Raw genomic sequence first — 26,827 nt, forward strand, 5'->3', positions numbered from 1 at the left:
AAATGTTTTCATCTTTACAACATTCGATAATTTTGAAGCTATTATTACCTTTTGTACATAATTTATGCTTACTGCCATACTAATGCGTGATTTAGACTCCTGTGGGGAATCTATGCTTATGACATACATGTTAGCCCTATGCGTAACCGAACGTGCACCTCCTGAGAAATATAACTACATGACGGTTACTATATGGGTGGCCGTAGCCTATACATTGAGCAGGTAACCTACTAATCAGAAGGTTGGTGGTTCAATCTGCTCCAGTCTGCATGCCAGATATTCTTGGGCAAGATTCTAACCCCAAGTTGGCCTAACCTGCATTTTAAATGAGGCACAAATCTTGGTTCTGCATTTGAATTTGAAATTTTCTGTAATGTCTTGAAGCACTTCTCCACTCTGTTTCAACATTGCTCCACTCCTGATGATGATATTGTTAATCCCTGTTTGCATATTTGCACCACTACAGGATCTTCTTCTTCCTCAGGCTGCTCCCTTTAAGGGTCGCCACAGTGGAACAGCTTGCTCGATTGCACCCGATCCTTAGATCCTCTGTCATACCAGTCCTCTGCATGTCTTCGTCCACTACATCCATGAACCTGGATGTAGTGGATAACAATTTTTTTAATGAGCCCTTATTTTGATATGTGAAAAAAAAAATAAAGTTTTAAAAAAGGAAATCTGTGAGAAAAGTGCAAAAAGCTCGGGCTGCTGGGAGATGTTCCGTGATCCTGAATTGTTTTCCTTGATGATGCTTACACATCATGGATCTTTGCATAATCTTTACTGCAGTCTGTGTTTTGTCCTGTTTATTATCTTACTACGCTCCTTTTTTAATCCCTCAGCCCCATGCTGAGGTTACCCCTAACTTCCTATTAAAGCAAAATCTCCTTTCTCATCACTTCGACGTACTTGCTCATAGGGGATTGTCTGATTGAGACCTTACAGCAGGGGTAGGCAACTCCAGGCCTCGAGTGCCGGTGTCCTGCAGGTTTTAGATGTGTCCTTGATCAAACACAGCTGATTCAAATTGCTAAATTACCTCCTCAACATGTCTTGAAGTTCTCCAGGGGGCTGGTAATGAACTAATCATTTGATTCAGGTGTGTTGACCCAGGGTGAGATCTAAAACCTGCAGGACACCGGCACTCGAGGCCTGACGTTGCCTAACCCTGCCTTACAGTATAAAGTACCATAAGTTGATTGTTGTTGTGAACTGCTTCTCAGCACCACTATGCGCATCATCTTTCACTCCATAAAGTTGTTAGTATGTTTGAGTTCAAAATGCTGGATTCATTATGAGTGAAGAACAAAAACAGGACACATACTTGATGCACATTTAATTGCAGATGACAACAGTCATTGCTAATTGTTGGGACCCTTATGCGCAAGTTTCCATCAAATAGCATTCAAATTAGCACAAAGTGGTTCTGAGTCATTGCCATTATCCCGCTATGAAATATTTCTATCCCTTCATCCATAATGTGTGAAGTGACTGGTTTGATGAAAACAAACAAATAAAATTCTATGGCTTTCAGATTCAACAAATGGGAGAATTTAGATGGATTTTTTTAAACCTGCCCTCTCCATATGCACCATCAAAACACACAATTATTCCCACAGTAGAGGTATGGAGTCTTCAAGACTCTATACACAGCTATACATACGTCTTACTACTGTATCTGTCACCTGACTTGCTTACTACATTAAAATGCACCATAACATATTAATATTTTTCATAACATATTGATATTGTTACTTAAAGTCCCTTTAGGTTGTCCAGCTGCTAATACTGTAATTTGTAATACTGTAATTTGGACACGTGAGCCACAGAGGCTGTTTATTTTTGGGATTTTATAGCAGTAGAGCTACTGCTGTGTGGGGATACTTAACAAAACAGGTGGAAATGAAAAGATTAAATACAACATGCAAATCTAGCCTCGGATATTTCAGGAGGTGAGATACAAACGTGCAAAAGTGCAACACAAACGCCAGCAGAGGGCGAAAGAGGACAATTTAGTTATCTCCACTACTTCTTTCTTATTTTAAGCCAGCTGATCGTGTGTGGTGTGTGGCTCCTCAGTTTAAATAAAGCACAGGAAGGTTTTCTGTGATTGTTTGAACCCAGTGAAACCCGCCCTGTTTGTATATCAGCATTCGGCATATTTGTATGGCAGCACTGGATGCGCGCAAGCGGACAAAAGATACAAAGAGATGCAGGTGTTGTGCCAAAGTAGTTACCCCCGTCAAAAATTGTTTCCCCATCCACGAGAGCGCGCAAAGTAGGAGGAGCCACTTGCCCAGCTCCGTTCTGTACGCTACTTGTCACTGATCTGCAGTCGACGCAATAAAGAGTAAAAGCTGGAAAACGGCAGGCTCGATTAATTTAATATTAGTTTCGTGACATTGTAATGTGCCGTGTGGAAGACAATTTACATTAAACTGTACACTGAAATAACCTGCTGGGAATACTTTGTCTAGAAAAATACTTTGATACTATAATACTGTAAAACCAGACGCGATCATGGAAACACGTCGCTCTCCGGTGAATTTACACTCGGTTTACATTTTGTAGCCAAGCTATCACGAAGGAGTTTATTTGCGAAATCAATCACAGTATAACCAATAACTACAGTAACGTTGGAGAGGGTTTCTTCACAGCAAAAGTTATGGAGGGATACAGATTTTATCAGGCTGTGTGGCATCGGCTGCCAAAATGTGTGCCCCCCCCATCTGTAATCCATATTGGCTTTCCTATCACAAAGGGTATATTTGCAAAATAAGTCACAGTATAACCAATAAGTACAGTAACTTTGGAGAGGATTTCTCCTTCACAGCAAAAGTTATGGAGGGATACAAAATTTATCAGGCTGTGTGGCATCGGCTGCCAAAATGTGTGCCCCCCCATCTGTAATCCATATTGGCTTTCCTATCACAAAGGGTATATTTGCAAAATAAGTCACAGTATAACCAATAAGTACAGTAACTTTGGAGAGGATTTCTTCTTCACAGCAAAAGTTATGGAGGGGTACAAAATTTATCAGGCTGTGTGGCCTCGGCTGCCAAAATGTGTGCCCCCCCTATCTGTAATCCATATTGGCTTTGCTATCACAAAGGGTATATTTGCAAAATAAGTCACAGTATAACCAATAAGTACAGTAACTTTGGAGAGGATTTCTCCTTCACAGCAAAAGTTATGGAGGGATACAAAATTTATCAGGCTGTGTGGCATCGGCTGCCAAAATGTGTGCCCCCCTATCTTTAATCCATATTGGCTTTGCTATCACAAAGGGTATATTTGCAAAATAAGTCACAGTATGACCAATAAGTACAGTAACTTTGGAGAGGATTTCTTCTTCACAGCAAAAGTTATGGAGGGGTACAAAATTTATCAGGCTGTGTGGCATCGGCTGCCAAAATGTGTGCCCCCCCTATCTGTAATCCATATTGGCTTTGCTATCACAAAGGGTTTATTTGCAAAATAAGTCACAGTATAACCAATAAGTACAGTAACTTTGGAGAGGATTTCTCCTTCAAAGCAAAAGTTATGGAGGGATACAAAATTTATCAGGCTGTGTGGCATCGGCTGCCAAAATGTGTGCCCCCCCCCATCAATAATGCACATTGGCGTTGCTATCACGAAAGAGTTTATTTGCAAAATAAATCACAGTATAACTAATAACTACAGTAACTTTGGAGACCATTTTCTTTTTTTAGACTTCTTAATTTAACATCTACATATATATATATGTCGATATGTGTGTTCTCAACAATGTGTGCCATAAGAACACTAGCTGTGCACCTTTAGTGTCAACTATGTACAAGCGAAACAAATAAACACGTCTTCTGGTGGTGGGCTTTTCACGCAGAGCTGGTGGAACCACCGCAAACACATCTCACACTGAATCTGTAAAAAAAATAAATAATTATAAATCCCAATGTTAAAATTTCATTTACGGGAATTGATCATAACATTTAGCAGTCTTTCATGATGACATTACCCATTTGTTGTCAGTTTCATGCTCTTCTTCGCCGCAGAAAAGACAGATGTTTGTCAAGTCATCTGTTTTAAAAAGTGAAAAAATAGCACATAGAGTATACTACCTACTGCACTTATTACTTCATTCAAACAACTATATGGTTTGTTTCTACAGCTATCATGATGAAAATATTCATGATTTCAGAACACTGAATTGTGGAAAATGAGTTACCTGTCTCTAGGAGGAGAGTGGTGGCAATTTGCAGCCTGTGTGTGTTTATGGCCTTTTTTGTAGACGGAAAGTCTATTGACTCTTTTTGCAAGATCTTTTCAGCAAACTGAAAAAGAGATTCTAAGATGACTAAATAGGCTAATATCGTAAATGTTATTTTATAGAAATTTGTTTGCTGTGAATCAATTTCTTTCTTTTTTTGTGTAATTATCTTATATTCCTTTTCCTGTCATTAACATTTATTACAACACAACATTTCCAATATTGTTGTATATATGTATGTATTACGGTTAAGACTCGTACTTTCAATGCAAAGACTCCACATGAGGTAGCGTCCAATTGTTTTGGGTGTTTGACTGTGTCACAAGTCCATCTTGAGACGTTGCATCCTTTTTTTCGCATGAATGCCCTGAAAGACAAGTACAATAAAAACAAATAACATGTTTTAAAATTTTGGTGACACAAAAAGATGAACAGTATGGAGAGCTTAAGTGTCTGTTGAACATCAAGTTAAGAACACTGACCACACTGTTTTGTTAAAATCATTACTTTTTAAAAGTCTACAACGCATTTTCGTGGACAATTACTTGTGCTTTTATTTTCCTATTTCCTCCCATGATATAGAAATCAATCACTTACACAGTACACTTTGAAGAGATGTGGAGGAGAAGCAAAGATGAAATTCACACATGTATAACCTATGTGAAATTATTTTAGACATTTGTCTGATGTTTTAGTGCTAAACCTCCGCAACACTTTATGCAACTACTAAACATTAATATCCCCGTGCTATATTTTCTAATGTAAAAACATCATCTCATACAGACATCAGGTCCTCAAATAAACATTGAAACATGGGGAGACTTCTCTTTAAAGGCAAAATTAACCCATAACACCACAATATCAGAAGACGAACACAAAAATTTAAACCTGTTGCTGCTAGTTTTTTAATTCTGAGTACCATTTATTTTTGATTGACATCATACTTGTAATTGTCATAATAAACACAAAAATAACAAAAGCAACAAAGAGTTTAATAAAGGGTCGAAATAAATTTGAGCAGTTATCCTTACCTTGTTGATTCCAAACAATTTTGGATACCTTGTTTAGTTTCTCCGAGTGGATCAAGATACAGCGACTTCTTTTCTTGTGGGTAAATGACCTACAGTAAAATTATGTGGAGAATTACATGTAATAATTCAAGACTTAAGATTATCTGCATGCCATGCATTTTTCTTATAAAACTGATTTGATGAATATTGTAAATGCAATTATTTTGTTTACCACTAATGTCCAGTGATGATGTTCATTTACAATTCCCAGAATCACTTCATGCTCCATGGGTTTGATCTTAAATTGAAACAAAAGAATAAAAATATTAACTTCAGACATAAAAAAAGAAATGCAATAACATGTTGTTTAGAGTCCTTTTTATTAAAGCAATTTATGATATATTATATATCATCCACTTATAAAGTACTCTGTGACAGCCATGATTCATCCCTCATTTCTTTAAACTGTGCAAGAAGCTGGACTATCTTATATTTTTTATAAGTGGTTTTGCACATTACTTCCTCCAAGACTAATAAAGCTCTTTCTAAGGATTTTCTTTGGACATGGAGTTCATTTTCACTCATTTTCAATGCGATCATTGTGCCATCTGCAAAATAATGTGTAATGCTTTATTAAGCCTCTTTAACAGTGACGTATGAATCACTTGAGAATAAAAAGGTACCTATTAAAGAGATGAAGCAGTGTTGATGATTTCAAAAGAGATATTAGCCCAAATGTTTGCAAATCTCAAATCAAGCATTGATTGGAGTGTGTACAAAAAAGGAGGAAACCAGACAAGTAGAGAACAAAAGAGAACTGGCAAGTCTAATAAACTATCCACATCTACTAACCCCAGTCTCAATTCGTTCTTTCTCCATAAGCTGTTATCCAATCTAAATCTGGATGTGGATATGATCTGAGGTACTTAAACAATACACACAAGATTCTTTCTAGAGATACCTACCTTGAGTCTTGGAGCTTTTCTCTTCCAAATGGCAGTCATTGAAAATGAATCAATGAATGCTGCTTTGGCTGAATTATGGCGATTGCATTGTCTCACCATGATCGCAAGATATGCATTAATAGACTGCGAATACAAAATGTAAACATTTTTTAACTGTTGTCAAGCAATAAAACACTGATAGTTGCATTGTTGTCAGTAAAGATCACTGTACCTCACTTTCCAACTCCATGTCCGGACCAATTTGTTGGATATCCCAGTAGAATAATTTGTAAGCACCAATTTTGGAGAGTAGAACGTGAGGACTCTTTCCAGCCCAGGCATCCATTATATCTACAAAAAGTAATGAGAAAAAGAGACAAGTCATCAGGACTAAATGTAAATCAAAATTTAAAATGCATAATTTCTTATGTAGTTTTCTGACAAAAGGCGTGTTTCAGGGTAAATACTTTTAAGACGCTGATAAAATGGGCACATGGTTTAACATTGTATTTTGTAGAAAAAAAAGAGCACTTAAATTTGCTTTTATTTGGGGGTAAAGTTACACTTACAATGTCCTCTAAAGAAATTTAAATAAATTCATATTAATAAAAGAAAAGGAATTTAAATACATAGCAATAGAAATGCTCTTGCCCCCTATCAAATTTTTTTTCCAGCAGAAACACCTATTACAACAATTTTTTAAAATTATGTTTAGTTGAAGCTACATGAATATGTTTTAAAATACTCAGGCTCAAGGCTTGCACCTGTGGCCTTTACTATTACATAACCATTTCTGGAAAAATGTTATTTTTCTCCTCCAAAACTAGTTTTATTGTCTTTAAAATAGAGTGTCAATTTCTGGGCTGTTAAAAGCAGCTTCTTAAAGAGTATTTGATCTTTCGAACTATTGCTGGCAGGCAGTCATCATCACAACATTAATATACTGCTTGTAGTGGGCATTCTATGTCACTAACAGCATATATGACAGCAATTTCAGAAAAGAAGAAAATGAAGAACATACACTACTAGTCAAAATTAGGGACACACCTTCCCATTCAGTGTTTTTCTGTGTGTTCATGCTTTTCATGCAGTGACAATCATCTTATGTGACTACCCCATGAAGCTCACTGACAGAAGGCCTAGAGTGTGCAAAGCAGTGATCAAAGCAAAGGGTGGCTAATTTGAAGAATCTAAGATATAAAAAATATTTTTGGTTCTTTCATATTTTTTGGTTTACTACATCATTTGTGTTAGGGTTAGTGCTCCATATGTGTCCATTCATAGTTTTGATGCCTCGAGTTCTAATCAACAATGAATCTACAAAATAGACAAGGAAATTAAGAAGCAACATTAAAATGAAGGTGTGTCCAAACTTTTCACTCTTAGTGTACATCAGATGTACAATATCAATCATTAACATTCTGGGTTCCACAACAACAAAAGAAAGATTCACAGTTTTGAAGGACTCACTTTTTCATTTGTGTAATTTTACACATGTGGCTTACATCCTTTTACAAGTTTTCTATAATGTTTTGCCCCATGAAGGTTTTTTTTTTAAAGCATTAACATATTGTTAAATTTAAATATTCTGTTAGGAAATATACCTAAAAAAATCTTTTTAAAGGTGTAAAATTTGCTATGCCATGATCTACAGAGTACTGAAACAAACACTGTCATAGGAACAAAAGTCCTTTTTTAAAAAATAAAAAAATATTATATTTATTTACATTTCTCTGCAACAGGTTCAGTGTATCTCTGAGAGGGTGATGCTGGAGGTGGTGCAGGGCTAGCTTGTGTGGCTGTTGCTGGGGCTGGTGTCACAAGTGGAACTGTTGCTTCCATGGTTTGTGCTGTAGATTGCTGGGCTGTAATCTGTGGAGCTGAGGCTTGTGTGGTTGTAGCATTTGGAGCTGTGGTCTGTGAGGATGGGTCTGCTGCCGTTGTGGTCTGTGATGCTGGGTCTGCTGCCGTTGTGGTTTGTGAGGCCTGGTCTGCTGTTGTGGTTTGTGAGGCTGGGTCTGCTGTTGTGGTTTGTGAGGCCTGGTCTGCTGTTGTGGTTTGTGAGGCCTGGTCTGCTGTTATGGTCTTTGAGGCTGGGTCTGCTGCTGTTTGGGATTCGGTTTGTACAGCTGTAGCATATTCTGGTGCTGTAGCACTTGTGGCTGGTTCGTTCTCTTTCTGTGCTGTTGCTCCTGACTCTGGATCTGATACCGTTATTGCTATACCTTGTGGAACTGGAGATGGATGTTGTGTTTGAACCGATAGTGATGTAAGTGATGCCATTGGTGCTGTAGGCTGTGTAGCTCTAGGAGGAGGTGGTGGTGGTGCTACCGCCACTGGTGCTGCTGTAGCCTGTGAAGCTAGAGCAGATGCTGGTGCTGCTGCAGCTTGTGGTGCTGCTGGACCTGGTTGTGCTGTTGGTAATGTGGCTGCTGTTTTCTTTGAACCCCGGTGTGGCACTCTTGGCATGCTGTCTTTGCTTAACTTTAGTTGGTCAATATTTACTTTTGGAATGATTGTCCCATTGGAATCCTGAAGATCTGCACTTTTACCTTGGATTGCTGTAATAATGTAAGGGCCTAAAAAGTTTGCTTCAAGTTTTCCCCCTTTCCTCTGCTGACTTCTTATGTTAGCTCTTAAAACTTTGTCACCAACTTTGAAGACGACATCTCTCGTCATCATTTTTATTTTGCCCTTTGTTTTTTCCTGAGCTTTGACCACATTGTCCTTCACCAGTTCCAACAGCTTTTGATGCTTTTGAATGTCTTCCGACAGCTCCTCCTGCCCCACAATGTCTTCCACACTCTCATCAACCTTTGAATCAAAAGACATGTCTATCATTACTATAATTTGTGTAAGATACACAGATAGTACATAAAAGAACTGAGAAATACAGTGAAAATTTACATTAAGTGTCTTTGGTAAGGTTTTAAGACACAATGTATTTCTGGCAAAGCTTCAGTGTATCTTGGGATTGATTGGACATGAAGAAAACTGTTATTGAGGGTTTGAACAATCCATAAAAATATTCAATGGTGTAGTGCTTTTATGGCGGTGACATAGCATCCATTGAAACTGATCTGCCTCTGCCTCAAAAACTAAAAAAGTTTCGTTGTGTGGGATTTCCGTGTAGTTTGTCACAGACAGAAAGACATACCATGAACTCTTCTGGGATTTCGGAAGGATAGCGAGCCTCTCTGCCAAACATTAGGTAATAAGGTGAGTATTTGGTGGTCACTTGTTTTTTAGTTCTGAGTCCAAACATTACAGCATCCAGATACTCATCCCACATTTCTGGTTGGTCGCCAACGACTTTACACAGGGCTCTGACAATGAAAGCACATAGAAGACATTCATATGAAAGATCATTTACATTTTTTAATAGTTTAATGTCATGCATTCATGTTTTGGTTGAAGGGAACCCCATAAATGTATAACATGTACTCCAAGAATTTACCTCTGGATGGTGCCATTCATTTTCTCCACCAGCCCATTTGTTTGTGGGTGATAGGGGGAGCAGAGGCTTCTTTTAATTTTTAACAATCCGCAAACCCTTTTGTTGAGCTGCAAAAGAAAGTTATATACACTGACTATAAGCACATTACAATAAGAATTTAAATAAACAGCTGTCATACTAATATCTCAAAAACAGATTTATAAAGACCAGAAAATTAACCATTTTCAAAAAATTATTCAAATATGAGTTCACATATTTTTGCCAAAGACTAAAGTACTTACAGAATTGACAAATTCTTTGCCTTGGTCAGTAAGAATCCTTTTGGGGGCTTCGAACTGGTGGACAAATTTTATGAGACAGTTTGTCACTTCCCCGGCTGATTTTGACTTTAAAGGGTATGCTTGTGGCCATTTTGTAAAATAATCAATAAAAACACATATGTATTGATGTCCATTGTTGGTTTCAGTAAGTTTTCCAATAAGGTCCATCCCAACCAGTTCAAATGGCTGAGAGACCTTAAAAATAAAATCATAGTTAAGTTAATAATACTGAAATTACACAGAATGCTAGTCTACTGTTATAATTTTTTCAAGTATATAATCAGTAGGTTTCTAAGCAATGAAAACATTGTGTGATTAAATGTGATTATTTGCTGTGGTCGATGACTAACCTTTATCGGAATGTATTCCGCTGGTTTTTTAATTGTTGCAGCACTTGCCTGGCAAAGTGCACATTGGGAAACCTAATCAAAAATAAAAGCAATTCAATAAGAAACACAAGAGTTGATGATCAAGGTTTACATAACTTATTATGAGAGATACAGAAACATTGCTGTGTTCCTCTTAAAATAAATTAGCTGTAGTCGAATTACATAGAGTTTGTTTTGGAGTACCCACCCAATTATTGATGTCCACTGACATCCCTGGCCAGTAGAACCGCTTTGAAATGGCTTCTCTTGTTTTTGTTTGCCCGCAATGGGCCCCAGTAGGACTGGCATGAAAATCTGAAAAAATTGTGTTTGCCTCATCAGCCCCACAGACTACCGTTGTCTTTATGGTTTTGTCTGTGCCTTTGTAGCGCCAGTAAAACAGCTGCTCCCCTAAACATAAACAAGAAAATAGAAAAGTTTATTATAGCTGTTTAAACCATGACAGGTCTATATGTGGTAAAAGTCATGACAATACATCTTCAATGTAATGAATCAATTATGTATGTGATATAATTTGGGGGTGACTATTGGACTGGTTCTCTATAGTTATGACAGTATGACTACTTCAGAAGCCAAAAAGATTATGCCACTCACAAGACTGTATTAGTGATACTAAACAAAGTGATGGATGTGTAAAGTCATTATAACTAATGGCCTTCAGATATCATGGAGTTATCTTTTGTACAAATATCAATTCAAAGTAGTTTAATTCCAAATTTCCTGCTGTCCGTAATTTTCCACATATGTAATTTAAAGACATAAAGACATAACAGTGGGTACACCTGCGTAAAAGGGTGTGGCACATACCACTCCAAAAGTAATTACGACGTAATATATTGTAGTTAAGCTATAAAAGGACAAAAACAGTTCTTAGTTAACGCTGTCTTCTTAATAGCAAACCTTAAAACTTTTACTTTAATAAACGCCCATGTGCCTATTAACCGGGGTTAACTAGGTCAAAGAAAGGTCAAGCTAATTAAATCGGTTAGTGCAAATTAAGACTACACATTATGCCTTTGTATATGTGTTAATATATATGTATTGATGACATTTATAAACGCTACGAAGTTGCTGTTATTACCTTCAATGTCGTAAATAGCAGCTTTTCTTCGGAGAAGAAACTTCTCTTTCTTCGTGAAAAGCGCTGGATACTCGCCTTTCAGTTTATATGCAACCAAAATCTTGTACTCGTCTGGTTCCATTCTCTTGTGGTGTTTGTTATTTTCGAAAACAAATTGTAAAGTAATCTTCTAGTTAGTTCAGAGCCACTCTGTTTTTCGGTTCGTGCGCACAACGTGAGCTAATTTGCATAATTGATGAGGAAAACCCACGTGACCAGAGATTTTGGAAAAATTTGACAATGTCGGAGTCGAGTAGGCCTACGAAAGGTTGGCCAAAACTAACTTGCAAAATTTTGAAAAGCCCTGTGACTTACAAAGACGATATATATATATTTAAATGTTGTTTTAAATTTTATTTATTTACAAAGAAAAACTCTGCCAATGTGCATTATTGATGGGGGGGGCACACATTTTGGCAGCCGAGGCCACACAGCCTGATAAATTTTGTATCCCTCTATAACTTTTGCTGTGAAGAAGAAATCCTCTCCAAAGTTACTGTACTTATTGGTTATACTGTGACTTATTTTGCAAATATACCCTTTGTGATAGCAAAGCCAATATGGATTACAGATGGGGGGGGCACACATTTTGGCAGCCGATGCCACACAGCCTGATAAATTTTGTATCCCTCCATAACTTTTGCTGTGAAGGAGAAATCCTCTCCAAAGTTACTGTACTTATTGGTTATACTGTGACTTATTTTTCAAATATACCCTTTGTGATAGCAAAGCCAATATGGATTACAGATGGGGGGGGCACACATTTTGGCAGCCGATGCCACACAGCCTGATAAATTTTGTATCCCTCCATAACTTTTGCTGTGAAGGAGAAATCCTCTCCAAAGTTACTGTACTTATTGGTTATACTGTGACTTATTTTTCAAATATACCCTTTGTGATAGCAAAGCCAATATTACAGATGGGGGGGGCACACATTTTGGCAGCCGATGCCACACAGCCTGATAAAATCTGTATCCCTCCATAACTTTTGCTGTGAAGAAACCCTCTCCAACGTTACTGTAGTTATTGGTTATACTGTGATTGATTTCGCAAATAAACTCCTTCGTGATAGCTTGGCTACAAAATGTAAACCGAGTGTAAATTCACCGGAGAGCGACGTGTTTCCATGATCGCGTCTGGTTTTACAGTATTATAGTATCAAAGTATTTTTCTAGACAAAGTATTCCCAGCAGGTTATTTCAGTGTACAGTTTAATGTAAATTGTCTTCCACACGGCACATTACAATGTCACGAAACTAATATTAAATTAATCGAGCCTGCCGTTTTCCAGCTTTTACTCTTTATTGCGTCGACTGCAGATCAGTGACAAGTAGCGTACAGAACGGAGCTGGGCAAGTGGCTCCTCCTACTTTGCGCGCTCTCGTGGATGGGGAAACAATTTTTGACGGGGGTAACTACTTTGGCACAACACAGGTGTGCAAACAAGAGGGAGCTCGCGCCGTACGTTTCTTCGCTGTTTGTTTTGTCGTTAATGTCGGAGTCTGACATCACTGCTGAAAGTTCCTGTGAGTGTTTGAGAGAGAGAGTGAGAGAGAGACAGAGAGAGAAAGAGAGAGACAGAGAGAGGGGGGAGAGAGAAAGAGAGAGACAGAGAGAGGGGGGAGAGAGAACGAGAGAGACAGAGAGAGGGGGGAGAGAGAAAGAGAGAGACAGAGAGAGAGGATTACCGTCCCTTAAGCTGCGCTCGCCTCACCCCATCCGCATCACACGCGCTCACCTGCGCGGGGACTTTCGTCAAGCGCAACTTTTGCTTTCTGTGGGGGATTTCGAGCCTCTCGTTGCCCACACCCAGGTGATATGGATTAACTGCACTTCTTCGAGGTGCGGCGGGGTTTTTTGCGGCGCTTTTCGAAGTTGTTCCACGTACAGGACGGTCGGGACGGCCCGCCCTGCGCTCAGGAGGGGATTAGAGAGCGGAAACCCGCTACTCGGTAAGGTCTTTACACCTACAGCCAACCAGGATGAACACTGAGCACACATAGAAGTGGTAGAAACAGATTTCTGTGCACCGATATTACCTTTATTTCCCTTACGTGCATGAGCGCAAGCTCTCGAAGCAAATAAGTCGGTGCTTTGGCTCAGTTGGCTTGACATTTGTTTTAAAATCAAATAAGAAAAAAAATAAAATAAACTTGCTTATTGTTAACCTGCTAGTTTCACGGTGCAAAGAAAAGTAAAGGTTTAATTTTCAATTCGTGTTCTTAATTAGAAAAGTTAATCTGCCACATTTAGAAGTCTCATTAACTTCCTCTGATCTTTCCCCTTAAAACACACGCAGCTTTAAGAGTGGAGGTGAAAGATGGCACCCATTCACAGCCTCACTTGGTTAAATCCATCTCAGTCAGATGATGGAGGGGCGGAGGCAGGTGGATGAGGGATTTTTTTTAAGCTTCAGCAACAATCTGAGATGTAGACTGTGTAGAAAGGGCTGGAAGGCGTCCCTAATGTTCCACATGTTCCACTCCATTCATTAAAGAGACATTCCCAGGCTGCTTTTAAAGCACTGGGAGTCGCTTAGTCTCTGTGTTCAACTGCTGCTAAAGAATTGATGAATAGACTAATAGTGCATAGTCTGTGTGAAATGAAAATGTGTTTTACTAATGCCTCACTGCAACCAGAAACACACACACACACACACACACACACACACAGCTACATGCATTTTACAGTAAGTCGTGTTTCCAGATATTTTGCTGCATCATGCTTCAGCCTTCACAGAGACTGGGCTGATGCCACTGGCTTATAGGTGGCACAGTCTGCTGCTGCTGCCGGACTCAGTGTCCCAAAATCGATTCGTTTCGTGCAGACACACTAATACAAAGCGTGCCCTGATGCTCAGGATTGAAACTGAAGAAGACTGTGGGGCCGGCTCCGTTGTGAAGGCTCTCCCAGGCTTTACTAATTTATGATGTTATTTTTAGGCTTGACTACATTTTTGATGCTGCCTATTTGTCAAGTTTAATACCGAGTGAAAACTCGGGTGTGTCCGTCAACCTCTCTGTGCACACGTGCCTAAACTTGATCAGGCAAAAATGTGTGTGGGGATACTTCAAAGGCCTTTCGGCACTTTCATTCTGTCATTGAGGTTTGGTGTGTAGTACTGTTCTAACCATTAAAAAGTGCTTAAAATGAGATTTCTCACCTATACTGAGAAGAAGCGCACTCTTCAGCTTTAGTTCCAAATGTAATCTCCCTCAGCTCCTCCTTCACAGCCAGAGCCTTAAATCTGTACAACCAGCTAAAAAATATGAGATGAATTTTCAGCCCGAGATGGGACTTTTTGAACCCTCATTCCCAGAACTCAGCTGTCTTTCTGACTTCACATTGTGCTGTAGTTAAGCTACTTGAAACGTTGAAAGAGATCAATCCTTTCAAAAGGCTTCTCCAAACATCTGAGAATATGAAGGCGAAAGCGAAAAACTCCCCAGCTTCTTACTGCAGAGAGGTGAATCTCAACCTCGGGATGGCTGTTCTAATGAGGTCTAAAAGGTTTTAGGTCAACCCTAATCTCCTCTGCCATAAAGACGGCCCTTTTAGACAGTTTGGCTTCAGTGTGAAACACCTGATTAAAGACTTTTCCAGCAACAGCAGAAGTAGTTCTCTAAGCGCTTTTAGTGTATCAGAGGCTTTCCATCATTTCTTACTGGATAGGGCGGATCACATGCTGACAGCTGTCTGTCTGCTGAGTCAGTAAAAGTTTCTCTTACCTCAGATATGATCTTCATATATCTTCATTTGAGTGTTGCTGGGATTCTGGGCAGTTTAGCATAATGAGATGTGGTGTTTCAGTTGTGGGATTACAGTTGACTATATTATTGCTGCTGCAAAACAAGATATACAGAGCATAACATTCCATTCATTTTAAAGCACATAAACATAAAATATATGGCTCATTGTCTATTATACCTGTTTATGTACCTACAGCTGGTGTATGAACAAAAAAGAACATTATCACTTTTAGTCATTAGTCCTTGAGATTTGCTTACATTTGCCTCTCTCAGATATTTAATATTGGATTTTCTTTTATAAATAAATAACCATATCTAATATTTATGATTTCTTTATTTAATTTGTTTTTTTTTTAGTTCTTTTAGGAGAAGATCTGATGACATTTTAGAACTCATTTATGGAAAAATTTATTTTCCTGCGGTAGTATAATTAAATATGACATGACATCATTAAAAAGAGTAAAGAGTATTTTAAGCTTTTTCTTAGGACTCACTCCTGTGTCTTGTCATACAGCTGTAGAAAAAAAGTAGGGAAAATTTGCATTTCAGCACTTTGTGACAGTTTACAGCACAGGCAGAGCAAGCTGACAGACATGCATATGTTTGCATGTTTGAGCTTAGAGACATAAGGTCACTCAACTTTTGGCTGAATGTCACAGTTTTGTCCAGTATATTCACACTCACCATGTCTCAGACGCACACTGTGACGCACTGAAAAGCCACCAAACATCAGGATGAGAGTTGGGTCAGAGCAGTTTGAAATGCAACCAGCTGATTAGGACAAATTAATATTTGACATTAGGATGCAATTGACTGTTTCTTTCTAAGTAATTAGAATACTTTGGATTAGGTTCAAATTACTATATCTCATACCAGAAAAAAAGAGTGAAGTTCTATAAATAATAGCTCTGTTTAAACATCTCAAAGCATTTATAGTGAAGATATTTTTTTTTTTTTATTGTTGTACTTTTGTTAACTCATGAATAGTATGTCTGACATTTTCTGTCGAGTTCTTTGCTTTGTGGCAGTACAAAAAAAACCTGTTGGTTACAAGCAACAACTATCAAGATCTGTGGGGTATGCAGGTCATGGGTTGTGAGCTGGACTAAGTGCAGATGCTTGGAGGCAGGATAAATGTAACAAAAGCTGAAAACAAAGATACAGAATAAAGGCATAATGCTCAACAAAGTAAATACTAAAGTGACTAGAACTCAAGACACTAAGTGCTGGAGTAAGAGTCAGTAGGGTTAGAGAACAGGCATGATAGATGCTCTGACAAAAAACATGAGGAGACTAGGATTCTGATAGACACAGGAGGGCGATCAGGGAAACTGAGACAACTCAGGAAAACAAGGCACAGCTGAACAGAATCATAGCAGATCAGACAAAGGAAGCAAAACTCAAAATAGCACACAAGGAACACAAGCTCACCGAAATAAAACAGAAAGTTAAAACACAGATACAGACTAAGACACACAAACTTGACATACACAAAATGTAAGCAAACATGGAGACATGAGCTGCTACATTTATGGGATGCTAGGAAGGACACACAAGAGTCAGATGAACAAGAAATAACTAAGATACGAGACTAACTAGAAACATGAAAAACTAAACTAGGAAACACTGGAAATACTAAACCAGATGACGGAACAATGAGAAACTAGAATACGATCATAATAATAACTCAGACTTGGATAAAGAACACAGCAAGTCAGAACATAAGAAAAAACTGAGGAACCATGACTGCAGTAGTTACTCCTAAATAGTCCTCCGTTTCTGCAAAAATGTGCGGCACAGGACACAATATTTTAAAGATGTAAAGAAAATGTCATCAACTAATCTTCAGTCATGCAATTCTAATCTAATTACTAATTATTTTTAAAAAAAATACATAATATGGCATGGGTATTTTTTGTAATGAAATTACATGTAAATACTACGCATACTATGCAATTCTATAAAAACTGCAACCTATGAGCTAGAAGTGTGATGTGATGTCACTCTTATCCAGTAGAGCGTAATAATAATCTGGTAACTTGAAGCCTGATTTGCACATCAAGTGCTTTTAAAATTAACTTAGTTGTTAGTTAGCGCTGGGTAATTAATTCAATTTTCCGTTATTTGGCTTCCAACAATAAAGGAATAACTGACAAAAAAGATAATGGTGCAACACTTGAGTTTTTTTATCGTTTTGACCATGATATTTTCTGTACAGCTTTGTGCTTTCACCCCTCCGAAAAACTGAAACTTGCTCAGTTTTTGCTTCAACTGTCCCCAAGATGACTGGAAATGAGCCTTTCATCATCACGACTTTTCTTGAAGGAAGAAAAGTGAGAACTTTTACATGGATTGATCAGCAGTGGCTCATCAATGGTAGCTGATGTTGCACAATATTCATCTACCAGATCTTTGAGGGTCTCTCCTGCAGTTCAGTCTTAATAGTGTGCTGTAGAAGTGTATTACTGTCTACTCCCTTCCTTGGTTAGACTACCATGTAGGCGCATTCAAGGTCTGTTGCTGCCTTGTGGTAGTGGTGTTTTGGCCGGTGGGCATAAGCAGATGCTCTTTTGAGACAGGCTTCACAGTCCAACACAATCACAACATTACATAATTATGGGAATAGACTCATTAAAAACAAAATATTATTCAAAGTGGAGTGTTTTTATACATCTGAGCTGTCTACAGGGAACGGCACAGCAACTGTAAAGAGTAAATATTTGTTTCGAATGGGTGGACCCAACCAACAAAAGGAAATACTGACAAGTTCAGGTGAGCCATTTTAAAAAGCATCATCCTCATTAAAGGACTTAAGTTACCCAACGCAGCCCGCTTAAGTGGATAATCAACATAAAGTGATGTCATGAACAGGAAGTGATGTCACTATTTGTCGCTTTCTCACGGATAATTCTTTGGGACTAATGGAGTCGGTCAGTTCACAAAACCACGTGCTTATCAAATAAACAGAAATGGCTTTGCAGCATTCAGTAGATAAGAATACACATGTTGTCTCATGTCTAACCTTGTATTCCATTTTAGAAGTTGTCAGGAACATAACTTTACTTCATTGATAGAGTGGAACTCAAAGATAAATGTGTCTGAATCAAAGCCAATGGACTTAACATTTATAAATTGCACTGCAGTTTATCTAAGCCTTCTCTCAGTTTGGTGTGGCTTATGTTTGTCTTCCTCAGAAATCTCTCTAAAATTCCTCTAAAAGAAGGGCTGGTCATCTGGCCAGTTATCTCTCAAGAAGTTCAACAGAAACGATGCATTTATTTAAATATCACAGCAAAGGTCAACATGCTCTGCTGCACATATTGGCTGTCGCACACTGGCGCTCGTTGTATTTACTTTTATGTAAGGCTAGCTCAGCAAATAATACTGGTGCATTAAATAGATGGGGACCATAGATACTGGCTTTGTGTATAGGCCATCAGATAGCTTGTTAGCACTGGCAGCTTCGAGGCTGTCAACCTGATAGTACATCAGCTCTGAGGCACAGACAGAACAGCAGAGCTGTGTTGCCCCAGGTACATCTCTGCACACACACAATAGGTGACAAGGGAGCTTATTTAACACTTTACAGTCTGTACCAGCAAGAGACCATGTCCTTTTTATACAGAGAATTTAACTTACTATAAATCCTAATTCGGATACATAAGTGAAACAACATCAGCTGAACAGGTTCATTGATAATATAACATTATCCTGGTTCTTAATTATTTCGAAATTTTGACGTAATTTTATGACAACATTAGGTAATAAGACACATTAGTTATTTTAGCAGTTGTATTTTTGTATAGAAAAAAAGTCCCACCACTGGCTCAAACCCTGCAGTGATGGTAAAGATGCATTCCCCTAGGTAACCTTCTATGGTAACTTTTTAAAAAACCTTTATGTAACCAGAAGAAGGAAGTCCTAAGAATAAAATTCTCTTTTGTCAGACTGCCCTGATGTAGATAGCATAAACCAGCATTCCTGGAGAAAATCCACACAAGCACAAGCGGACATGCAAACTCTACATCCAATGGACCCACCTGGGTTTGAACTCAGGTTGAGACTTTCTTGCTTTGAGCAAACTGTGCTAACTATTTAGCCACCATGCTGTGCGCATGTGTACCAACCTGAATGTAGAACAGACATTTATTGTAAATTGCATGTCTTGTTTATTATTGTGAGGAAAATGTGGTTTGCAACCAAGTGCACAGCAACTGGGAATAAGAATTAGCACCTGTAAGCACAAGGCTTTGTATCTCAGCTGGAAAAGGAAGGATTGCCCAAGTGGCAGAGTTTTAAGTACCTTGGAGACTTTCTCATGAGTGGGGAAGACTGGAAATTAACAGACAGATTAGCACAGCATCCGCATTACTGCAGACAGCTGTAGCGAAGGAAGAGCTGAACCCAAAGGAGCAGCTGTTGCTTTAGTCTTCGATCTGTGTTCCTACTTTTAACCCTGGCCATAAGCAGTTGGTGGCATTATTAAGATTGATCAGGAGTTAGGTTTCTGGGTAGATATGAGGAGATCTGCCATTTCAGAGGGTTGCAGGGTAGACTCTCTGCTGATGTGATTTGAACATCTCACTCGGAACCCTTGGATGCACTAGGCATACCCAGCTGGAAGGAGACCCGAAGCAGACCCATAAGGTGGAGTTCATCCTTCCAGGAAGAGTCATAGGCGGTGGTGTATGACAGGGAGATCTGGGAACCGATGCTTCTTAGATTAGTGCCATATCTACTCTGTACAAAAAGCAGAACAAGGACAGACGGTTGGAATGTTTTCTCATGAAACGTATGAGACACACAACCACACCTGCATGCACAATGCTACACAGTCACCCAAGGTGTCACTTAACTATCGTGCGGTTCCACACAATCCTTGTAATTGTGTGAACTCTTAATTCCATTCTGTCCCCTCTGCTGCCCTTCGAGGTGTGAACATAATTCATCAGTGTCAAGAGGAGAAAGGAAAGAAACAAAATTAATGAGAAAACATAAACAGGGCACCAGCTCCCTGGGTCTAACAGGTCTCCCATATGCTGTAAAGCTAATGCAGAGGCCTACGTTTGTGTCCACCCTAAGGTCGTTTTCTGTGTGTCATGCCCCGGCTCTTTTTACTCAGCTTTCAATATTCGCTCCACCATCCTATCCCAGTAAAGACTAAAAAGCCCCCTAAAGTATTAAAGCATAAAGAGGCTAGTAGACCTACCGTCTATAAGAAAATATTTTGTGGTTTAACGTAGGTTGTACACTGACCGTCAAATGTAAATGCTATTAATTAGAGATCTCTAAACTTGAGCAAGTTTGTTTTTGGAGCCTCAGTGAGCCCATTCTAAGGTTTTACTCTGGTAAGACAAAAGTAAAAGTCAAACTGTAACTGAGCAGCTGTCTGTATGCCTGAGCAGCTAGCCAAAGGAAAGGAACACCCCACCCACCCTTTCTCAGAGGGCTTGAGCCCATGTGTGACATCATGGTTATAATTATCATGAAGATGCCATTTTTGTTTGTTTTTCCCAAGCAGTCAGAAAAATATCACACCTTTCTTTAAGGATATAAAAGTATTATCTAAAGCTGCACGGTTGCCCACCCACATGAAGCTTCTTTTTAAAAACACTCTACATTTTCTCAGTAGGGTTAGAGAGTGATTATTGCAATTGTGATTATTCCCATTGCAACTAAAGACAGGATTGTTTTCTGAAGCATGAGGTGGTGTACTTGCCTACACCATATTAAAATAATTTTAATAGGGTTTTTGGATGGAGCTTCACATATCCGAACAAAGTGACAGTGACACCCTCAGGAATTCTGCAAAGGCCTACCATCTCACTTCCCATATTAAAAGCTAGATCATCATTCTGCCACATTCTTGCTGATGTTTGCAGTTTGGCTTAAATGTGGCACCCATTCAACAGCCTTCCCCAGCCATATCCATCTGGACCAATTAGTGTAGCACAGCATTCATCAGTGAATAAAACAATGTGAAATTTAGTCTTCATCACACAAATGAGCCTGCTGCAAGTCAGCTTTGGTTATGAAGGACCGAGACAAAACATACATATGGTTTTACTGCCTCTTGCAGAACGTTGCACTGTTTCACCCTGCTCCTCTCCAGAAACATCTTTCCTCTTACCCGTGTTTCCTGAGAATTGTGACTTTCATAATGGTGTAAAACCACTTCTCTTCAATCAAGATCGCCTGACAAGCAAACCGAAAACCAGATTTAGAAATTATGAAAAACCAAAATGAAATATTCAAAATGAAGTGTTTTGTGTTACTGAGGTATCAATTACATAATCACTGGAGCACAGAGTAGACAAACCGGATGTTCTCCATGCCCGTCATACCCTAACCCTCTTGATCCCTTATATTGCTCACATTTCCCTTTCTCATCTTTCTCTTCTTTGCAGCCTCATGCGTTTTCTCTCTCTCCTCATTCTGTCTTCCTTTGTGTGCGTCGGTATGCCTGTTAGTTGTTGGTAGAGTGAAGTGGCTGCATTATCTACATACATTATTGATGCTTGCAGCACTTTAACACACACATGCGCATGCACACACACACACACGCACACACACAAAATCCAGCTTCCCGCTCACATAACAAAAACATACATACAGTTATACAATCACACACACATACAGGCACAAAGAGCACATGTAGCCTCACTTTTGAATGAATGTGTGGGAAGAAAAAGTGAATGACAGTGCGCGCATGTTGTCGTTTTCTTAAAACAGCTGATTCCCTGTTTTAAGAAAAAATGAGGAAATTGTGACATTCTCAGACTAAAATTAATTCACAGTCACATGCTGGGCTAATAGGTTAAGACATGAATAGAAAGTGGGAGTTATGAAAGAGAAGAGACAGAGGGATTAGAATTTGAGTAGCAGTGAGTTGGAGATGGGAATAAGGGAGGGAGGGGACAGAAGAGTTCCCAGCATCTCTTTTCCCAGGGCTTTGTGAGGGCCTCATTAAATATGGATGGTGTTTGGATCAGAGCAGGGGTAAGTGGGACTCCACAAACAGCACATGCAGCCGATGTAGGCAGCCCCATCCTGCTGTGATGGAGCTCGGTGTGGTTTTTTGCTTGATCTGTCTCTCCATACTCCTCCTCCCTTGACTCACTTTACTGCCCCCAACCCTTTTGTCCAGCCCCTGTCGCTGCCATCATGTGGCACTGTCTGTCAAACTCTTCTTTTTTTCTCTGCTTGTCTGTTTTTGTCTTTTTCTTTGACTCATTTTCTGTCTTCCTCCTCTGTGCTTCCCACTCTCTTTCCATCTCCAGTTTGCTTGTTTTTCCCCGTGATGCACCGATCTAAAAGGAAAGTTTTCCTCCATTATTCACACCCTAATCGTAGTTTTTCGGATGAGAAGATAAAAATCATTTTTCAAGTTGTCAATAATAGTACAATGCTAAAAGACTCAGGCTCCAACAACCCTAACTCTTAATTCTGATGTCGTGCCTGTCATCAGGAGATGAAGACACGTCACCCTGGTCTTCTTCAGTGGAGTGATGGGCGAGCAGCGAGGGGAGCGGGACTGTAACTGGCACCTTCATGGAGCCCTGATACCCAGGGCAGAGAGCAGGTGTGTGAATGTCTGTCTCTCTAATACTGAAATGAAACAGATTGTGTTTGTGTATGTGATTTGTATGTGCACACAACAAAAGATGACAATATTAGAGGATTTAAAGACCGTGGGATAAGCACAGTGAGACAGACGCACAGTGGAGAGGTAAGTGAGCAGTAAACTTGTGTCTGTCTTATAGTTTAGCCAGTGTGTTACTCCAAACAGACCTGTAAGGCTAAGGTGAAGCTCAGTCTAATCTGGCTCAGCAGGAGTGACGCACAAACTCCCTGTCACAGCCTGCAGACACACTCTGTAATCCCATTTGCCTACTCTGCGCGCCTGTGTGTCTCTGTGCGTGCAGTAAGAGTGTTATGCAAAAGTTGTAAGTAATGCATGTTTCAGAATTTACTATACTCATTGTGTATGCATAGCTAATTTAGTTAACGTTCCAAAAATACAGAGAAGTCACAGGGAGGGTGCGTGGGTGGATGGATTGTTCTGTGGAGTGCCAAGACTTGAGTTTGCAGCTTTTCTCTAGACCAGGGATGTTAAACTCATTTTATGTCAAGGGCTGTACACAGGTCACTTTGATCATAGGTGGGCCAGACTGGTGAAATCAGTGTAAAGTTTAACTATACATTTAATTCCTGAGATATTTTATTAAAAGAAAAAGAAGTGCAGGAAAGAAATGTGTCAGCACAACTATTTGGGCTTAAAGTGTAATAAATAAATATATAAAATTAAAGAAGAAAGTAATAGTAGCTCATTGGCCAGACTGTCCTGTAATTTTAAAAGTCACAGAAAATGTCCTTTTGAAATTTCTTTAGCCCAAAGTAAAATAACAGGAGCCTTTCAGTTATTTAGTTACGTTGGTATATTATGAAAAGCTTTGGGGGAGGTCTTTATCAGCAGAAAAACCTATAAAACTTATTAAAATACATTTAAAAGTCAAAATATTTAAGCCCTACTTGACATTTTCTAAAGCAATTTAGGGGCTAGACTTTCCCGGACCAGTTCTGGTCCCTGGGCCTTATGTTTGACACCCCTGCTCTGGACATTTTGAGTGAATTGTGATTTTGGATAATATTATTTATGTCATTATATTTCTTTACGACTACAAGTGTCATCTAACTTTACAGACAAAGCTTTTTTCAGCTCAGTTCAGTTCACAACACAACAGTTGCTTCAAGGCACTCAAGCTTTATCTCTTTATAATATAAGACCAACAGTCTATTCCCAATGCTAACATGTTTACTGTGTCAAAGCTACAAAATGTTTAGTGGTTATTACAGTGTTTCCCACACTTTACTTGGCGAGGCCACCCTAGTATATTATCAGACGCCTATGTATATTTTGTGACTTATTTTGGATTATTTGTATTTTCCACTGTATTTTGAGAGTTCAGTCTCTGCTAACAGCCTTTCCTGCCCACAGCAGCCACAGTCTTTTGAGAGACGAGACTGCCGTGTAGGGGTGGGCAATATAGCTTCAAAATGATATTGCAATGCTTCAGTAAATTTGCAATAAATACATTTTTAGTGATAACAAAACAACAAACTAAATAACAAAAGAAAATACTGCGGAACAGTTGGGGAGTGCAGATTAAAGGTAGCAGGATTTAATAGTGCAAGCATAATAAGACATTTTCCATCCTTCTTTTCCAATGAGTTTTTGCGTTGTTTTCCGATGTCTAAGGAGCTTAGAAAGAAAAGCGTCTGGACTTCTTTAAGTTGCTTGAAGACGTTTCACCTCTCATCCGGGAAGCTTCTTCAGTTCTAAGTTTAAATGGTGGAGAGTCCCATATTTAAGCCCTATGGGAGTGTCTTCCCAGGGGGACAATGGACCCCCTAATGATTCTCTACCTAATTGCACAAGCTAAGGTGTGAAAATGGGTGTAGGTCACAATCAGCCAAGGTTTCGGGTGAACTCATTGTGAAACCTAGACCCACCCTGATTTCCTGATTCAGATGTGATTTCCTGAGGTCAGAAGGCCCAGGATGTGAGTGGGCGTTAAGGCGTCTGGAAAGGGATCTCAAAACTGGATTATAGATGGCAGACAGTTGGTGTTGTAAGCCACCACCTCTGTTCAAAGAGGGTCGCTCACAGTGGACATAGATGACTTCTTTCACTCCTCTTTCAAACCATCTGTCCTCTCTGTCCAAAATGTGAACGTTGGTGTCCTCGAAGGAGTGACCTTGGTCCTTTACGATGACCTGGATGACAGAGAACCTTCACAGACATGTTGTTTTCTGATAATCCTGAGGTCAGAGTGTAAAGTTGCTAAACTGGTTAACACTTTAGTTTAACAATAATTAAACTTATTTAACCTTATAACAATACAGGAGCTTCACAGTACTGTCCAGAATAAAATGTTTTCTACCTGGGATGTTGTATCTGGGGTTGACCTTTTTTGCTAGCTGCTTTTAGGACTTTTACGACTATTTGGTTTGGAATCCTATCCTAGACCGATCAGTATGTAACTGCATCAGTGAATTCCATGCACAGTTTGCTTTGGCTCTCGTATAGACCACAGCTCCAGAGCTACGATGATGCTTGGTGGTGTCATTTGTTAACTTTTTTTTTGCACATCACTGGCTACCAGTATCTCCACCTTTTAGAGAACGGTTTTACCTCAAGCAGTGAAACACTTTTGTTGTTTCCAGTTTTCCCAGAACCAGTTTTCTGGTGTGTTGCGATGTACTGTAGGCTGTGGAAATCTTACTCTCAGACATGTGTTGGCTTATCTCTTTGTTTTGCTCATAAATGCGGAGCTTTTCTGTGCCATTGATGGTAAATACGACATTTTTATATAACAACTAAGAATGTAGTTGTATTGTCATGGACAGTATATACACACATACATTTTTACCATGATATGCATGATATTCTTACATCTAGGATTGATTTAAGCGGAATTGCCACTGAACATCATCCCCAGAGAATAATGTCACAACCCTCTCTCACATCATGGCTATACTACGATTCCCAGTGTTCACCCTAACCATATTTGACTGTTTTTTGTGGAGGCTTGAGATTTGTACACCACACTGCTTTAAGCTGCTATTATTTGTGATGTCAAAAATCCTTTAGATGACTTCAATGTTTAACTTGTGCGAGAGGTTGTTGATGAATATGAATTGATCATATGGAGGTGTGGACTGAGATCATTTACATTGCATTACACTACAATAAAAGGTATATGAGAACACAATATAGACAGAGAGATGGCAAAGTGAATGAACACACCGGCACTGGCATTTTACTCATTTACAGCCTGAATCATATTTTAGTTTATAATTAAGCATTGACCGGCTAGCTCATGGTCTCATGGCAGGAGGCAGGACTCAACAAGTGGTAAGTCTGTTGTAGGGCCATGTTTCACTCACATTTTACTACACCAAACTGTAGACATTTTGTGGCAAATGTGTTCAGGGAGTCATACAGCATTAAAAAATGACTTGACTTTTCAGCTAAATTTAACCACAAAGGTTTTCTTCAGACAGATAAAAAAAAAGGGTCACTAATGACCCTGATCAATAACAAGCCACAGAGCCAACCTTTTTTTAACCTTTTTTGTCTGGATGAAGGCCCACTAACCAATTTCCAGTGGAAGCGAGAGTCAGATTACTGCACAGTCAAACAGAGCAGTGCACTTAAAACAGAAACATTTGACAAAAGTGATATCGTGTGCAAAAGCTAAATGTTTCTGAATCACATCTTTCATCAGAACTAAAGTACATATTACACAAGATGAAGCCTCCATGTCACTGAAAAAATGCATATTTTACTCTTATGTGACATCAAAATTGACCACACCCTATGGATCACTATTGAGCTGTTCAAACTCTGTGGAAATGGACAAAATAACAAAGATACAAATGTCATTAATCAGGAAAATGAGACCATCATGCAGTGTTAATCTAAATAATGTTCTATAAATACATACACATTTTAGCATTGGATTAGAAAATAAGCTCCACTTTTGAGCTGTTGCTACTGTGTGTGTGTGTGTGTGTGTGTGTGTG

At 39.1% G+C, this 26,827-nt stretch overlaps 2 protein-coding genes across 9 annotated transcripts in view; one reads left to right on the top strand and one right to left on the bottom strand.

Moving 5' to 3' along the window:
* Positions 1–2,035: 2,035 nt before the first annotated feature.
* frmpd1a (FERM and PDZ domain containing 1a) overlaps positions 2,036–26,827 on the top strand; it is a 56,123-nt gene continuing 31,331 nt past the window's right edge. The window contains exons 1-3 of one of the 5 annotated variants that reach the window (XM_025908194.1): positions 2,036–2,216; positions 12,924–13,441; positions 22,707–22,820. The gene's annotated coding sequence lies outside the window, so the exon portion shown is untranslated. Of the gene's footprint in view, positions 2,217–12,414; positions 13,442–22,163; positions 22,238–22,706; positions 22,821–26,827 lie in introns of those variants that run through there. The other 4 variants (XM_003448026.5, XM_005470051.4, XM_005470050.4 and 1 more) reach the window with 4 other exon arrangements.
* Positions 3,627–11,921, bottom strand: LOC109202383 (uncharacterized). 4 transcript variants are annotated; one of them, XM_019359575.2, is made up of 15 exons: positions 11,451–11,919; positions 10,557–10,759; positions 10,331–10,402; positions 9,942–10,175; positions 9,661–9,767; positions 9,361–9,529; positions 7,931–9,017; positions 6,436–6,554; positions 6,225–6,347; positions 5,492–5,557; positions 5,281–5,369; positions 4,511–4,616; positions 4,208–4,313; positions 3,998–4,059; positions 3,627–3,903 (listed from the first exon to the last, which is right to left on the bottom strand). In XM_019359575.2, exons 1-15 carry the CDS (start codon positions 11,569–11,571, stop codon positions 3,811–3,813), a joined length of 2,757 nt encoding a protein of 918 aa, XP_019215120.1. In that variant the 5' UTR covers positions 11,572–11,919; the 3' UTR covers positions 3,627–3,810. The 4 variants fall into 4 exon arrangements, 2 of the variants coding, with proteins under 2 accessions (XP_019215120.1, XP_025763981.1); XM_025908196.1 differs by lacking the exon at positions 3,627–3,903 and having other exon boundaries at positions 3,993–4,061; positions 4,215–4,313; XR_003220545.1 differs by lacking the exon at positions 3,627–3,903 and having other exon boundaries at positions 4,019–4,061; positions 4,215–4,313; positions 5,281–5,353; positions 11,451–11,921.

This window comes from Oreochromis niloticus, linkage group LG6 (genome assembly GCF_001858045.2).
Source record: "Oreochromis niloticus isolate F11D_XX linkage group LG6, O_niloticus_UMD_NMBU, whole genome shotgun sequence".
NCBI classification, from domain to species: domain Eukaryota; kingdom Metazoa; phylum Chordata; class Actinopteri; order Cichliformes; family Cichlidae; genus Oreochromis; species Oreochromis niloticus.